The sequence below is a fragment of the Electrona antarctica genome, assembly GCF_951216825.1.
Source record: "Electrona antarctica genome assembly, chromosome: 9".
NCBI classification, from domain to species: Eukaryota; Metazoa; Chordata; class Actinopteri; order Myctophiformes; family Myctophidae; genus Electrona; species Electrona antarctica.
Genome location: NC_136790.1, coordinates 32,530,906 through 32,547,916, shown reverse-complemented (window position 1 = coordinate 32,547,916; position 17,011 = coordinate 32,530,906). Strand labels below are relative to the sequence as shown.

At 42.4% G+C, this 17,011-nt stretch overlaps 1 protein-coding gene across 1 annotated transcript in view; it reads left to right on the top strand.

Annotated features, from left to right (window-relative positions):
- gnai2b (guanine nucleotide binding protein (G protein), alpha inhibiting activity polypeptide 2b) overlaps positions 1-14,360 on the top strand; it is a gene marked incomplete at both ends in the record, with an annotated part of 75,235 nt that extends 60,875 nt beyond the window's left edge. Inside the window, 5 exons of the mRNA XM_079509189.1 lie at positions 1,298-1,458; positions 5,869-5,997; positions 7,549-7,678; positions 9,780-9,933; positions 14,170-14,360. Coding sequence (XP_079365315.1) covers positions 1,298-1,458; positions 5,869-5,997; positions 7,549-7,678; positions 9,780-9,933; positions 14,170-14,360 — 765 coding nt within the window. The remainder of the gene's footprint in view (positions 1-1,297; positions 1,459-5,868; positions 5,998-7,548; positions 7,679-9,779; positions 9,934-14,169) is intronic.
- Between the last annotated feature and the right edge of the window lie 2,651 nt (positions 14,361-17,011).

The following is a 17,011-nucleotide window of genomic DNA, read 5'->3' as shown; positions in this document are numbered from 1 at the left end:
ATAACACTGACCTCATCAAACCCTGGATTGCCATACATGGTTTGACATAGATCTGAATATATGGAGTCGGCCAGCAACTCTACATCTGACCTCACTGACACCAGATCAATAGTTTAACTCCTGCTTCGCAACTATGCCGTATTAAGAAGCTCTGTTGTTTCAGCGCGACCTCGCCCTTTAGTACCTCACCCTTTAGGACATTAAAAGAAACAAATGGAAAGTTGAAATTTGGAGATACAACAATATGTACTTTAGTGAGCAAAACCAACAAGGGACTATTTACAGATTCAATGCAGTTACTTTTTTGGTACGCTCTCAAGTTTAGAGGGGGTGAATAGGAGTGATGAACAAAAGATGTATCACTGTTTGTTGAATAAACAGATAAACCCCCTTATGTCTCATTTTATTCTTCAGTATATGAGACAAATCAGATTTATATTACTATGCTAGCCTAACCTTTCTGTCCTTGGCTGCAGTACAAAGCCTCCACACCCATTGCTTATAACATTATTTATTTAGCTATAATAAGTATATGTCCAGATATGAGTCGACTAAAAGACAAATAATTCTACCTAAATAAAATGATGTATCATTCCTCTCTAGATCACTGGTTTTCAACGTGTGGTCCGGGGACCCCCAGGTGGTCCTTGAGGGGTGTCTGTGCAGTCAAAGTTCGGAACAAAATACATGGTTTATGGGTCTGTAACTCTGAGAGTGTATAAATGGAACCAAATGGACCCTCACACGTCCATTTTGTTCCCTTTGTACACTCTCAGAGTTAAATTAACATTGAGGACTTTACAGTGTTGATTATGGCCATGGGGAATAATAAATGACAATTAGAAAATCGTTTTTCAGGTTCACCCAGAGAGCGTGGGGGTGGGGGGCTGTTTGGGGTCAGAGTGTAGAGTAGGAGAGTAGCGACACGCTTTGATCTCACCGCAAAGCGGGTGCCTATAGTTCCAAACATTGCTCCTATGGCTGGAACTATCCCATTGAGATAGAATGAGCACTTCCGCATTCCATTGTTACAAATGGGAGTAAACGCTAGTGTCACCACTCTCTTACTATACATTACTCTGTTTGGGGTCAAGTGTCTTGCTCAGGGACACCTCAACACTTAGCTACTGTGGTCGCCAGGCCGGGAATCTAACCTGGGATATTCTACAAGCGAAGATAGCCGATCTACGGGCTTGTAGATCTGCTATTACACACAATATAATCCTATAAAAAGATGTATTTTCAATTTTAACATGGTGTCCATGCAAATGCAGTCCTTGTCTGTCGCCCCCTGCAGGAGGATGTCCGCCAGCTCGCTGCCTTGCTGCCGGCTGCTGAAGAGGAGGATATCCTGCCTGGCGACATGGCCAACGTGATCAGGCGACTGTGGTCCGACAGCGGTGTACAGATCTGCTTTAAACGCTCACGAGAGTACCAGCTGGACGACTCAGCAGCATAGTGAGTTTCACATTATATTCTATATCACTGTTTCTCAAACACTGGGTCGGGACCCGTATGTGGGTCGCGGATACATTTTTATGAGTTGCGATTAAATATCCCCTTTTTTGTGTCTTCCAATAAAAAAATATATCTAGGCCTATAAATTCTTTCAAAATATTAAAAATAGTTAAACAAATTACAAAAATCACAACTTTTCACATATTTCAAAAGTATTTCATGAATAAAATTAAAGATGGAGTGCCATGATTTTTTCCACCCTAAAACATGATCATCAGGTCTTATTGTTATATAAGGAGGAAGAAGTTTTTCAAAAAGGTGTACAGTATTTGTTAAAATGTCGTTTTTATGTGGGCACCCCCACCAGTTAATTAAGTATGCCTGGTTTGCCTGGTGGGTGGTGTTGGGTGGTCCCGAACCCACAGCTGTAGTTGTATGATAAAGGGGGAGGGGTTAGGGGAGGGGCTGATAATGTGATGTCACTATATTACTGTTTTTTTCATTGGCACGTTTGACTGTCAAGGGTTTAGCCTCCAGGAAGAAACCCTAAATAAAAAGGGAATACATCATTGCACATACAAACGACTCCAGGGTGGCTAATGAAGTACTGTCACCTCATAAACACAAAAACACTAAAATACAAAAAAAAATCAAAGAAATCATGAATAAATATAACACATTTAAGAAGTCACGCATTGTGAGCTTGTAGATCTGCTATTTTTACTAGTTTGGATCCCGGGCGAATGTTACATTTCTGTTTTGGGTCACGGGCTAAAAGGTTTGGGAACTACTGTTCTATATTGTGTAGGGTTGGGATCCGGAACCGGATCCAACATTGAGTAACCGGGATAGGTTCTATCACATTTGGAACCGTTTACGTAACCGGTTCATCACACAGTGTCACAGCTGCTATGTATTGTGGACCTCACATCTGCTATTACAATGCAGATGGTCTTTTCATTTCAAATTCCATTTGTACACTCACACCTGTAGGGGTCCATTTGGAAACTCCTATACTACGGAACCGTTAAGGAATTGGACATTTAATTGGACAGAGGGAATCATTCAAATCTTAAAGGATTCCAACCCTAAAATTGTGGTGCATGCTCTGTTATTGTTCTTTAAAAGAGAAAGGAAAATAGGCACTCGGGTGGCACAAGGCTAAAATACCATTCCACAACTGCTGAGTCAATGGGTTCGAATCTACCACGGTGAATCCAGTTTGTCAGTGTCCAACATAATTGCCAGCGGGGAATGTTGAACAGGAGGAGTAGGACGGAGGCATTACCTCCTCCCGGTGGGGGCTCCTCCCTGACCCAGTGGCAATTAAGCAGTAGGAGGAATTAATTGGCACAATGAATAAATTGGTCAGCAAAAGGGTAAATATAATTGGCTGCAAAAATAAATCCTCTGGTCATATGAGTTTAATCTTCTCGCTTTGTTAATTTCTACTCTGACGTAAAACTGTCTCAGACTGAAAATAGACGCGGAAGCCATAGTACAAAGTGCCATAAGTGCCATAAATCAGTCTTCAATCTACTCTGTTTTTCGGCCCACTTCGCATGAACTTGTGTCTGCACTTCAGTGAACCTTTTATCTTTGTATCACCACTCTAAATGTAAATGTAGCCAGGTTTGAAACCACAAAGTCAGTTGAATTGAGACAGTTCTTGTGGTTTGTTTTTGAGGAGTGCTATGTTTTGCATAGGCCCCTCCTATGCACAGCTTTGTGTCTGTCTGCATGAGCATGGAATGTGCTCAGCTGATTGGCTAAACACGGAATGTGATGTATGATGATATATGATGATAATAGCGCCCCTCACTTCACACAAGTGTGATTTTTTTTAATAAAACTACAGTATTTTAGTAAGTTCTTGAATGAGTTGTACATATATATTTATGTAGGCCTGATTTTCTAACCAATCTCTTAGATTTTCTCAAACTATTTTCATGTGTGTCTCATGGGCGTGCCCTGGGAATGTGGTAGTGTGGTAGGTAATATTTACCTTCCTTTAAGGTATAATAATGTTGTGGTAGTTATACTTTTAAAAGTTCAGTCAGATAACTCACAAATAGATTTAACCAATATTTATTATAGAATCAGAATACAAGTGTGCATATAATATTCATTAAACATAAAGAGCAGGGAGATAGTAACAACACCCCATGGGGAACAGAAATAACAGAGCCCACCGGTGGTGTTGGGGTGGCGGTGGGAGCAAACAGTGCATAACAACAACTAGGAACTGTGGTGGCTCTTTTGTTGGTTCCAAACATTTCCACATTGCCAACAAACCCACTGATGCACCCAGAGACTTTGGATGTACGCAGATCAAATAAAGATTGTCCACAGGTTCAATGTCATTTTAGGTTGCATTTACTTTCCTTTCGAAGTGCAGTGATACATTACAAACAGGCACATTCTCTCTTCCTTATGGCATGATCTCTGTGCTGTGCTGTCTTTCTCTCTGTCTGGTAAAAACTGGTTTGTCCACCAGGTGCATGCCGCTCCCCAATCACCCAGGCCTTTTATGCTCTCCATCAATCAATTAGGCCTGGGGAGGCGTGCCCTTGGTGTCCAAACAGTGATTCAAATACATAATAACCAACAGTGACAATAATAATAATAAGACATACAAAACAGTGAGGATGGCTTCTACAGGAACCATATGCAGAAGAAGGCAGGAAGAATGCATGTCTAGAGCCAAATTCCAATACCCAAAATCTCGGCCACTCACTCACACTCACTCACTCCAGCATGGAGGTGTTGGTGACCTGCTGAAATTTGTGACAATCGTCTACTCTAAACAATCACATAACGTCAGTGTTCGAATGTAAATTAGCAGAATTCAATCTAGCGGTATTCAGGCCACGTATTTAATGACCTCCATTGTTGTGTGAGGTCCACAAGATGGTAACATATTTCGGCAGGTCACCAATTTCACCATAATTTGCCATCCTGGAGTGAGCGAGTGGGCGAAATTTGGGGTATTGGAATTTGGCTTAGGTGAGCTTAAATACCCCGCCCAATTGGTCAGCTGACTGCCACATCAGCGTATGACGTGTGGGTCTTGCAAACACTGTATACGCCCACATAGTAATGCAGCATATTAACCTATGTCCCTTGAGCATAGCATGAACCCGCTCGAGTATATCTGACTGAACTAACTCCGCAAGCTACGTATCATTAAACAGAATTGAAGTCTGTCTTATAAAATAAAATGTGAAATCACAAATTGAATGGCAATATATACTGAAAAATTATCATATTTCCCCCCACTCGTTCAGTTATTCAGTCTCTCCCTTTACATTTTATCAGCTTATAATATTGCTCATCTGCAGTGCTGTGACTGATCTAATGGTGACATCTGTCTTAATGATGCAATCATGCTACCGCAGCTTCCCCCTGAGCTCAGAGATGACCCAGTATAGACAACACATTGACTGATCATTTCTGCCTCTCTCTTGGGATTCTCTGATGCAATGACTTTAAAGAACTGACATCAGCAGCGGCAGTAATAAAGCTCTGTCCTCAGGAGCACCACACAATGCGGTAAAGGATTTCTTATGGACAGCTTAAGATAAGATACGATAAACCTTTATTGATGCCCAGAGGGAAATTCAGGTGTGACAGCAGTAGTGGCGGAACACGTACTCTGATTCAGGGATAGGGATAATGATGACTTTGAAATCGTTGCTGTTGGAATGTCTATAAAAACTATATATAAAAAAAACTATTCAAATAGTGAAAATAGCCGATCTACAAGATCACAACACATCGTACTGTGATGTGTTGTGAGCTTGTAGATCGAGAGATCTGCTATTTTCACTACTTTTGTGTGACACTCTTGTATGATGAAGTAATCAAAGTCATCATTACCCTTGTCAGAATCAGGCTTTACACAAGCATTGCATCATCATTCAAAGTCTGAATGCTGATGTAATGCTTGTGTAATCCTAATTTACACTTTGTTGCATGGCAGTGTTGTGCTGTGAGCTTGTAGATCTGATATTTTCACTAAATGTATGCCATTGAAGATTCTAGGTTTGCAGTGGTTAAGGGAAGTGGTAGCAGCAGAAACTATGTGAGAGTGGTCCTTGTGTAGTGCAGTGTTTCCCTTTGGTCCGGGACACAGACCCATTTTGTATGGGTCACTACTCACTAGTACATTTTTGAGCAGTGCCATCGCTCTGGATGTTGCGGGGACCCCCGGGGACCCCCACACGGTACAGTTGCACCGCTCACTTCACACAGGTGTGATTTTTATATTACTTGTAGGCTATAATTATTTTTGGGTCCTGGTGAGACACCAAATGCATATTTTAGGGCTTGAGCTGAAAGGTTTGGAAACCACTGTGTGCTCCCCATGCATTTTGCTTCATTGCATGTATTGAATTGAATGGTTAACAGCTACTTGAATGACATGGCGAGGATAGGCAAGGCAGACTACGTCCCCACCGAGCAGGACGTGCTGAGGACCCGCGTGAAGACCACTGGCATCGTGGAGACACATTTCACCTTCAAGGAACTGCACTTCAAGTAAGCATTCATACAACTAAAATGCTTGTTTTTACTATAGTGACGACAGACTATTTCTGGATCAGGGCCCATGCACTCGACTGAAAAGTGTTCAAGGACAACCCATCTGACCACTTAGTTTTGGAATACTAATAATTAAAAACTAAATGTAGGAAACAAAAAAAATGAAGGGACCCATAAAAATGGGTCCCAACCCAGTGTCTGGGAACCATTGTTCTGTCTAGGCAATTAGCGTTTTCATAATTTCCGCATTGGCTTCATATCCAGCGACGAAAACGTACCCGCTTTTATTTTGGACGTGGTTTTGAAAGTGAGGGCTGCCAGAGATAATACAAAACAATCATAAGAAATTAAATTGTCTGTCTGCCTGGGAGCTCTATCTGCTGTGTCTTTGCTTGTGACTTGTTTCCAGATCAACTAGCTTCACTGCATGACATTTGCTCTCCATCACAGACTTTTTGTTCAGTGTGAATAATTAATACATGCAGGAGACAATCAATAAGCAGACAGTTGCTTTTGTTTGCCAAAATGTGAAGCGAAGCAGCCTCGCTTCAGACACACAATTAATTCTTTTGACGATAAAGGGGGTTTGTTGATGTGACCCAGCCTAGAGTACTATACTGCCAGCTGGGGACGTGCACACTTTTGGTTGGCAGAAACTCAGTGGTGGAAAGTATCTAAGTACATTCACTCAAGTATGCTATTCAAGTACAGTTTGGGGTTTTTCTGTGTTTCTATCATTCAAATAATTCTACTCCATTACATATGAGAGGCAGATATTGCACTTGAAAACTTTAGTTTCTTTGCAGATTTATTAATACAATTTTATTGTATTAATAATGTATGTTTTTTATTAATACAAAACATACAGTACGTTAACCACTTAAACCCTATTTTATCTACAGCTCACAACATTTTGCAAGTATATTTTACTTTAAGTATATTTTTGATGCCAATACTTTTTGTACTTTTACTCAAGATTTTTATTTGATTATATGCAGGACTTTTAACTTGTATAATTGTTGTATTTCTACTAAAAGATCGAAGGAGTTCTTCCACAACTGGTTTGCAGAAACTTGACATTAGCACTCCATAGAGTTGTCCTGACAGAGTTTGCGTGCAGGGCGCCTTTTCTACACAGCAAGGACTGTTTGTTGTTCACGTATAAAGGCTTCCATCATGGCCACCAGATTTTTCACTAGTCGAGTGACTCGCTCTGCACAAGCTTAGCAGCCTGATCAGACAGGCTTGCAGTGCCTTTATCCCTTGACACGCGTAAATCGCCTTAACTGCTTTGAGTTGAATTATTTTCAATTTGGGGCATCCAGGGTGCTACTGCAGGTGCATAGGGTCAGGGTGCAAAAAAGCAATGCGTCTGATTGGGCACACTTCATCCTTGACGTCCACGCATTTACAGAGATTGTTCCTGCCATAGTTAAAAATGAAAGGTGTTTACTTTAGTAGATCCCAGCTGACATTTTTAACCGTCATTCATGATAAACTGTTGGAATATGGAAAAGCACTCTACAAGATGTGTAATTCACATGGCAGGATGTTTGACGTGGGTGGTCAGCGTTCAGAGAGGAAGAAGTGGATCCACTGTTTTGAAGGGGTCACCGCCATTATCTTCTGTGTCGCCCTGAGCGCATACGACTTGATGCTGGCTGAAGATGAGGAGATGGTAAGGAATCGGTGTGTGTGTGTGTGTGTGTGTGTGTGTGTGTGTGTGTGTGTGTGTGTGTGTGTGTGTGTGTGTGTGTGTGTGTGTGTGTGTGTGTGTGTGTGTGTGTGTACACGCGTGTGCGTGCGTGCAGAGGCGGATACTTCTTATAACTGTCATGGGTGACCCCCCCCCTCCATTTTTCTTTGCCCGTAAAGGTGGAAAGGTGTGACTACGTGACAAAACGACAGTTCTGGGAAGCTCAGGGGTGCTAATTTGTGATTTGTGTTCCTATTTTCTTCATGGGTGCTCAAGCACAGACGCACCCATGTGTGTGTGTGTGTGTGTGTGTGTGTGTGTGTGTGTGTGTGTGTGTGTGTGTGTGTGTGTGTGTGTGTGTGTGTGTGTGTGTGTGTGTGTGTGTGTGTGTGTGTGTGTGTGTGTGTGTGTGTGTGTGTGTGTGTGTGTGTGTGTGTGTGTGTGTGCGCAAAGAGGTTCGGTATAGAGGGTATGTGCGTGACATCATCATCATACCTGGAAGTTATGCGGGAAACCTACTTTCTGGCCTTGACAGCCCATACATCCAAACAGAAAAGTCCTATTTGATTGCATTAAATGACTTTAAACAACATTAAATTCACTTTACTCACTTTGCCACTCGATTTGCCACTCGATCTGCCATTCACTTTATACATGCGCATACCCTCTATAGAGGGGAAAAAGAGCAGCATTAGTTTACTATTTATTACTAATACTATCAATGCAATCTATGAAAATGTTTAATCTGCAACACACTTTTATTCAGTGGGCTATGCAATACTGCATCTCTCTTTCAGCTGCTAAAGGGTCCTTTCCTTGGCCTGAAAATCATTGAAGACCCCTGCAGTCACATCAGTCTCTGTTTGGAGAAGTAGATTAGGTAGGTAGGTAGGTAGGGAGGGTGTTTGCATTCATGAACATGTGTACCTAAAGTGCCCACTGTGTACTTGCTGAGACATAATGATGCAAAGAACAAACTGTGCCAGTTTGGCATGACAGTTTAAATATAGAACAACACTGACAGCTTGTGGCCAATGTTGGAACTTTAGTTACTTTATGTTGGGTCCAATCTTGGAACCCATTGGCAAAACAAAGGAAGGACAGTGCCCTCTTTTCCTTTGAATTGAGTCAACAGTCTGTCCCGAGAGACTATGTTGGGTCTAACACCTGGTTCTCAACATGGGGTCAGTGGTCCGAATGGGCCCTTAAGGCCCTGTTAACCTTACCAATAAAAGCCTTGATGCAGCGTACTGCGAGTCACGCTTTTATTGGGAAGGTATTATTCTTACGGTTTGAGGGAAAGGAAGTTCCAGATTGAGGGTTCCGGCCTGATGACTACAAAACAATGACTATACAACATGACGTAACGATCATCCGCTCCCGACCGGATCATAAACCCGAAAAGGAATGCTGCCATAGGCTAGTGTCAGAGTAGGGATGTTTGTTGTTAGGGTGGTATCGATTCAGATTCTGGTTCTGGTTCTAATTCTCCATATAGGTATTGTTTTAAGGTCACATGTTTAGATAACAAAAATATCTGAATTATTTTAAACGTTACATGAAGTAAAATGTATTTAAATGTGTATACGTAGTACCTGAGATACAGACAATGCTGAAACACGATTTGTTTCCCTGTAAATTATTTTACATCAGTAGTTGTCATCTTTGAGACTATGAGAATATGTTTATTCCATGTCAACACAATAGAAAATAACTCCCTTTCTGTGGAATTTCTTAACCTCAGACTTTGACAAACATTGACACACTTCCACGGAACAGTGCACAAAATTTGAGTGCACTGTTCTGTGGAAGAAAATACAGAATCTTCACTTTGCTACAATACTAAATGCATGGTCAGGGACAACGCGCAATACCTTCACGGACCACCTGTTGAAAACCCCTGTTGTAGTGCATGGTTGTACTCTTTATTTATGGGAGAAATAACTGGACGGTTAAATGTTCCATACCTTCATTTGTATGGTTACCCGGTACCCGGAAATTTGGATTTGGTTCCTTCTTGAAACCAAATTGTGATACTCAACCCTAATTGTCAGTGGTCTAACTTAGGTGTCCCTCCCTCCAGAACCGTATGCATGAGAGCATGAAGCTGTTTGACTCCATCTGCAACAACAAGTGGTTCACGGAGACCTCCATCATCCTCTTCCTCAACAAGAAGGACCTGTTTGAGGAGAAGATCTGTCGCAGCCCGCTCACCATCTGCTTCCCTGAATATGCAGGTAGGTGGCGCTGTCGCACACAATTAGCCTGGCTAGTAATCCAGACTCAAATCACACTGTCGTGTGGTATTTGAGTCTGGAGATGCTGTGTATGGATCTTGTTTCCTGGGGGGCGGGTTCAAACATTTTCTCTTTGACACAATTGGTCAGAGCTAGTCAGTCAAAGGTCTCAAGCATTGAACGTCACTGTACCAAAGCCCGCCCATATTGCATACCGTGTCCCGATTGGCCACACCAGTTCTCTGGTGTAGGAAATGGGCGTACAATTGAGCCTCTCCAGACCGTAATCCACCGGCGGCCGTCGGTCTGGCTTATTAACCAGGCTAGCACACAATGGCTGAGCCTAATTTATGTTTTCCCCACTAAAACATAAATGTTGTTTTAGTGGTGAAAATATGTCATTTTTAGGGTCCTCCGGGTGGTGATTTGTTTTTACCCCATCACTAAACCCAGGTGAAATTCACCCAAACACCTTGCCTGTAGAAAAAAAAGTCACACCTGTGTGAATTGAGGGCCGCTAATATATTAAAGTCTAACTCGTGTTTCTATGATTAGATGATGTAATGGTGATATAAAACAAACGGTGTCAAAACAAACATTAAATTCTCTTTATTGTTAATGGAATTTTATTTTTGTGTTAGGGACAAGATGACGTAAATTTTCCCTTCATTGTCAATGGCGTTTTTAAAACAAACATTGAACTAAAAACAAACATTAAACCTGTAGGAGGGGCTAAAAACAGGGATGTGGGCCGGGGACCTTCTATGATGTCACTGAGCATCCTGAAGGTACCCAAGGATGCACCCACCTCAGACATTATGAAAATCACATGTGGATATCGTCTAGGTGAAAATCACCCGGGTTTAGTGTTCTAGGCCGGGTTAATTAAGTATTCAATCAATCAATCAATTAATCAAATCAATGCTCAATGTATGAATTGTTTTAAGTCCTTATCTCCCACTTGTGGAAGGAGTTTACCTCCATCAGAGATAAAGGGGATAAGATACAAATAAAGTCCTCCGCTTTTCTGTAAAAGGAACCATTGCATGGGATGCTATAGGGGTGCTAGAAGAGTGAAGTAGTCTGAAGAGGTTAGTGGAAAATGGGGATTCAGTTAGTCCTGACTGGGCATGGGGGTCATTCCACAGCTGGGGAGCCAGGAGGAAGAACAGGATGCATGGAGCATTAGCCAGGATGTAATATGGAAGGGAGGGACAGACATCCTGTGTTATCTTATTCTGTATGCATGAATGCATGCCCTTGGATGCCTTGTAGGTCAGCAGCAACCAGAAGCCAGCAAAGGCAGGGAGACGTGTAAATTAAAGGAAGTTTAAGATATGGTGATCACATTTTCAAATACCCTTAATCACTTGCACTAAATTAAATTTTAGACTTGGCACACCTAGTGACTGCAACAGAACAGGATAAACATCTATGTAAGAAGTCTAAGAACTCAAAACAAGGGGTGTTATTTTTGTGGTGCAGACTGGAACCTTTTCGTTGGGACGTTTGGTCACCGTAGTGTAAGGCTAGGCGTGTTGTTGCGGTATTCTGGATCCGTTGCAGGGGTCCTTTGATTGAGCAAGACCAGCAAGGAGGGCGGTGCAATGGTAAGGCCTGGAGATGACTGAGGCCTGGATAAAGGAGGTGAGCACACTCCTTTAGTGAGGAAAGGTCTGATCTGAAAAGTAGCAGGCATATGTATCGGAGGAGGTACTGTATGTACCCTCCCCAGACCAACAGTGGGGGTTGGCATTGAACGGAGTTACAATTACAATTCAGGCATAGAGCAGACACTATTATCCTGAGAGACTCACAAGTGCAAATCTGAGAACCCTAGTCTACAAACAAGGTAAATAATCACATACAGTAAGCGTAGTGCAGAGAGAACAATGTACTCATTGTAGTGTCTCAAAGAAACTAGGATATACACTTCTGTCTAGACAACATGCTATTTAAATAACATTCTTAACATTTTGAGGTCAAGAGAAAACAAATCTAAATAACAAAAACATGTCAACAAGTAACCAACATAGCCTATCGCTATCGGCATAGTGAACTATAATTGAATCGAACAAAGCAGTGATGTTCCAGACAGCGATGGAAAATGGCTAGTGAGTTCAGTTATGACTTCAAGGGGAAGTTTATTCCACTGTTTTATGGGGACACAGAGAGATGGAGACAGAAGAGTCTAGGACAGTGATTTTCAACTGGTGGTCTGTGAACCACTGCTGGTCTGTGAAAAATGGTAAATGATGCATTTATATAGCGATCCAAGGCGCTTTACATAGATTGTGCATCAATTCACCCATTCACACACACATTCATACACTGATGGCGGCGGAAACCATGCAAGGCACCAACCAGCACATCAGGAGCAATTAGGGGTTCAGTGTCTTGCTCAAGGACGCTAACTCTGGGGGAGCCTGGGTTTGAACTGGCAACCTTGCGGTTACCATCCAGCCACTCTACCCCTGAGCCACCGCCGCCGGCCGGCCAGCTGTAACTGACTGAGCTCACGACCAAGAACAAGTCTAGAGGTGATCAAGCCTTTTTTGTGGCTGCCCCGAGGCTCTGGAATAGCCTGCCACTTCATATTAGAGCCTCCCAGTCCGTAGAACATTTTAAATCACTATTGAAGACACATTTCTTCTCTCTGGCTTTTGAGCACAGCTAATTCTGATACTCCCAAGACTATAGATTCCACCTCATTATTTTCTGCTGTGCATATTTGTCTCCACCAGGCCGAAGGCATGGGGAGAGAGTATGTTTTGCACTCCGTCCGTCCGTCCGTGTGTGTGTGTCCGTGTGTGTGTGTGTGTCTGTCCGTCCGTCCGTCTGTGAACAGCTATTCTCCGGCACCGTTAACCCGGTCGATGTCAAATTTTGCACACACACTCCCTGGATGCCAACGATGAACCTCTGCCGCAGAATTTCCAGAACGGCCTGTTATAGCGCCACCAGGAGGCCGCTTTGTGCAAAACAAGTTTTTGGACAGTACACCTACAGATTTTGTCCACAGTCTCTCTAGAGCCATTCAACGAAACGGGTCTTTCAGATTTCTCAGAGTCCATCCTGATTGGCTAAGATTGGCTTCCAAAGTTTGCAGGAGTGCTCCGTTTCAAACAAAACGCTGCAAATCATGGACACATCGTGTGATTTCTGTGAAATTGGGCACGCACATTCCCACTAGGCCGAGGAAGAAATGCCACGTGAACATTTTCAACTCAGCCTCATGGTGGCGCTATAACTCGCCGAAAAGTGTTTTTACCTCTAACTGCACGGATCTGTGGATAACTTTGTATGCCAACTCCCTAGAGGCCAAAGAAAAACCTGCTCTTTATAGCGCCACCAGGAGGCCGACATATGTAAAACACATTTTCTAATATTACTCCTTCAGATTTTATCCAAATTTCACGCAAATCGGTACACATGCTCTCCATAGTCATGTGATCAAGACGCGTTTGTTTGATTTCTCATAATCCACCTTCATTGCCTACGATTGGCTTCTAAACCTTTCAGGAGTAGCCCTTTGTACCCGTTTTGTACAAATTGCCACAATTACTCAACGCAGCGTCCGATTGCGGTGAAACTGTGCATGCATATTCCCACTAGGCTGAGGAAGAAATGCCACTTGACAGTTTTCAAATCAGCCTCATGGTGGCGCTACAACAGGCCAAGCCGCGTCACTCACACACACACACACACACACACACACACACACACACACACACACACACACACACACACACACACACACACACACAAAACATCCTCCTGGTGGAGACCTGTGCCCAGAAGGGCACTTTTTCTAGTTTAACTTGTTTTTCAATTGCTGCATGCATTTTGTTGTATATCTTTTTGTGTCATTGTTGTTTCTCCTGCTATGTTGTATAGCTCTTTGGTTAACTTTGGTCATTTGAGATGTGTTCTATATACGAGTTGAGTTGAGTTGAGTTGAGTTGAGTTGAGTTGAGTTGAGTTGAGTTGAGACAGGGGGAATGGTGTCAGGGGAAAACCAAATTGATTCAGGCTAGCTGACACAAAAAGCACAAACCTAGGTTAGCCCCTTTTGGAACCCTGAATACCTTTTTTGTATTTGGGATGTCATGCCATCACAAATACGAAAAAGGTATTCAGGGTTCCGAAAGGTGCTAAAACCTATGTACATAATCTATTAATCATGTTCCTACGGAGGAAGCTATTTCCTCACCGTTCCACATTCTCGCCTCCCAGGAGCCAACAAGTATGACGAAGCGGCCAGTTACATCCAGACCAAGTTCGAGGACCTGAACAAGAAGAAGGACACGAAAGAGATCTACACCCACTTCACCTGCGCCACCGACACCCAGAACGTTCAGTTCGTCTTCGACGCCGTCACCGACGTCATCATCAAGACCAACCTGAAGGACTGTGGGCTCTTCTGAACGCACCACACACACACACACACACACACACACACACACACACACACACACACACACACACACACACACACACACACACACACACACACACACACACACGTCGAGGTGGGTACAAATATTTAACCTGACTTCGCCAGATTGCGGCAGTATTGAGTTCACCAGTTCCCTCCTCCTGCCTGCATCTGGGATCTCTCAAGCAGAAACGATGAACCCGGAAGCAGCGGGACAAACATTTGATATCTCCATAATAATTTCGAGTTGTAGTCTTGTTAGGTTGTGTTTACATTTGCGCTGTGGCAGCGTCTTCAATATGTCATAAGTCACGCGTTGATCCCGCCTCTAGCGGCCTCATACAGCCGCATATCGCTCCAGCCGCATATCGCTCCAGAACCGGAGTACATCATCTCTGCCTGAGAGTTCCCAGACTCTCCCTGCTGGCAGAATGCAAATGTTGTCCAGCAGGGGGAGTGGTTTCACCAGGCTAACAAATATTAGCTCACAGAGAGGATTGTGTGCACATCTTATGCCTGTATTTAGGCCAGGTGCTGGATGTCAAGGCATCAAGGCAAACATCAAAGAGGAAGAAGAAACAGCTGCACACTTGTTTCTAGAGCTCCACAAGAGACTTACTTTATTGAATTGGCAAAAAAACAAATCTGCAACGTTTCAACCCTTTAGATATTGACAGAAAACATTGACAGTGAAGTGAAAACAGAACAATATAAAAAAATAATTGATTAATGATCATACATAACACCTGGGAGTGGGAAGGAGAACAGCAACGTAAACCAATCCCAGGGATAGAACCTGTAACTCCCCTCAGAGAAGAATTTCTCGTGTTACTGTTACGCATGATCATTAATCAATGATTTTTGTATAATTTGTTCTGTTTTCTGTCATTGTAACATTTGCCTGATGAAGACCTGAAGGGTCAAAACGTTGCAGATTATTTTTCATTTAATTTTTTTGCCAATTCAATAAAGTAAGTCTCTTGTGGAGCTCTAGAAACAAGTGTACGGTTCTTTCTTCTTCCTCTACAAATATTAGCTCAGCAGGAGAGCAGAAGTTCCCAGGTTCGATTCCTGGCCCCAGCAATGTGTCGAAGTGTCCCTGAGCAAGACACTTAACCCTGACTGCTCGCTCCTCTGTGGGCAGCACTCAGCTGGGCGGAGCTGAAAATACTGAATTTCCCCTGTGGCATGACAAAGGTCTAATAAAACTGATGGATTGTAACTTTAAATAGCCCTGCTCTCCAGTACCTCCTGAATGTTGTTGAACCACTTAAACCAAGACCGGGGTCCCCCAGGGGTCTGTCAAACACCCCTCTCCCTCCCCATCAATTTTCCCTCTAGTCTACGCCAAATGTCTTTGCCAAAAATAGCATTCTACAAGCTCACAATGCAATGTTGGTAAGATTGTACTGTAGGTTAGCAATGTTTTTCAAATGTTCACCTACAGTATATTGGCCAGAATATAGACGCTAGTGTTTCTGTGATTAATTTGTACAGTATGTGTCATTTATATTGTAAGCACATTCAATTATATTGTATAATTGTATTGCATGTTATGTTTGTTTTCTCTCATACAGAGCTGCTACTGTAGGCCTACAGAATGTTGGCACAAGGCACAAAGACAGTGCACGAGAGATTGCGACAGCCATGCGATGAGTACTGCTTTTCATAATGAAAACCATCATCATACCAGACTGGAAATATCCAATACTTCTATCATGTAATATCTTTACTGGTCTAGAACAGCGGTTCACAAATGGCTCACTAAAAAAAATGTAGACATTTCGTTGTTGTCGGGTGGAAACCTATTATGTCCAAAACCGGTCCTTTTTTTAAATGTTTTAAAAGCATTGTAAAAGTAGTGACACTCTTTGCGTGGCACTCTTTGTGTGATGATGAGGCATGGCATTCATTTTTTTTTAAGTATGGAGATACAAGGTTTCTGGACAGCAACGATTTGTAATGTGCACTCTCCCAACTTTCATGTTGGGAATTTGTCTGAGAATTGATGATTCGTAATATGGTTGCAATTTTAGTGTTAAGTCTTTGCTCAGACCAAAGATTTGTGACAAGGCGAAAACCATTTTAAGAACGATTTATACTTCAGTGTAGTATATGACATGGTTGCGCACTGAAAATAAGCCGCTCTACAAACTCGTCGCAGATACAATGAAGAATAAATTAAGAAAATCTAAATTTCCCCTGAAACATATTTCTCTATAGCCTTACATGTTAGAAGAAAATATACTACTGTAAAATGTTTATATTAAGTATTTCCATGGAAGGACGTAAAGTCGTAAACAACAGGAGTAGGCTATAGATAGTTGGTGAAATTAAGTCCTTTTATTTCTATTTCTATTGCTATCCCTCATACACTAGCTTCACGAGGAGGGGGGGGGGGGACTACTGAAACAGCACTATAACATTCCTTAAAGAATTCAATGTTATGTCCAAGAAAAAATTATCCCTGAAGCTTTGTGTCACTTAAAGGAGCACTTCACCCATTTTCAACCTTACCTTCAAATATTTGGTCTGACTCCTCACTAATGCTCATTATTAAGATGTCACCATTTCTGTCTACTCACTCTGCGTGTTATTGGTGGTTTGTGGACACCTCAGAAACCTGCCTACCAATGACAT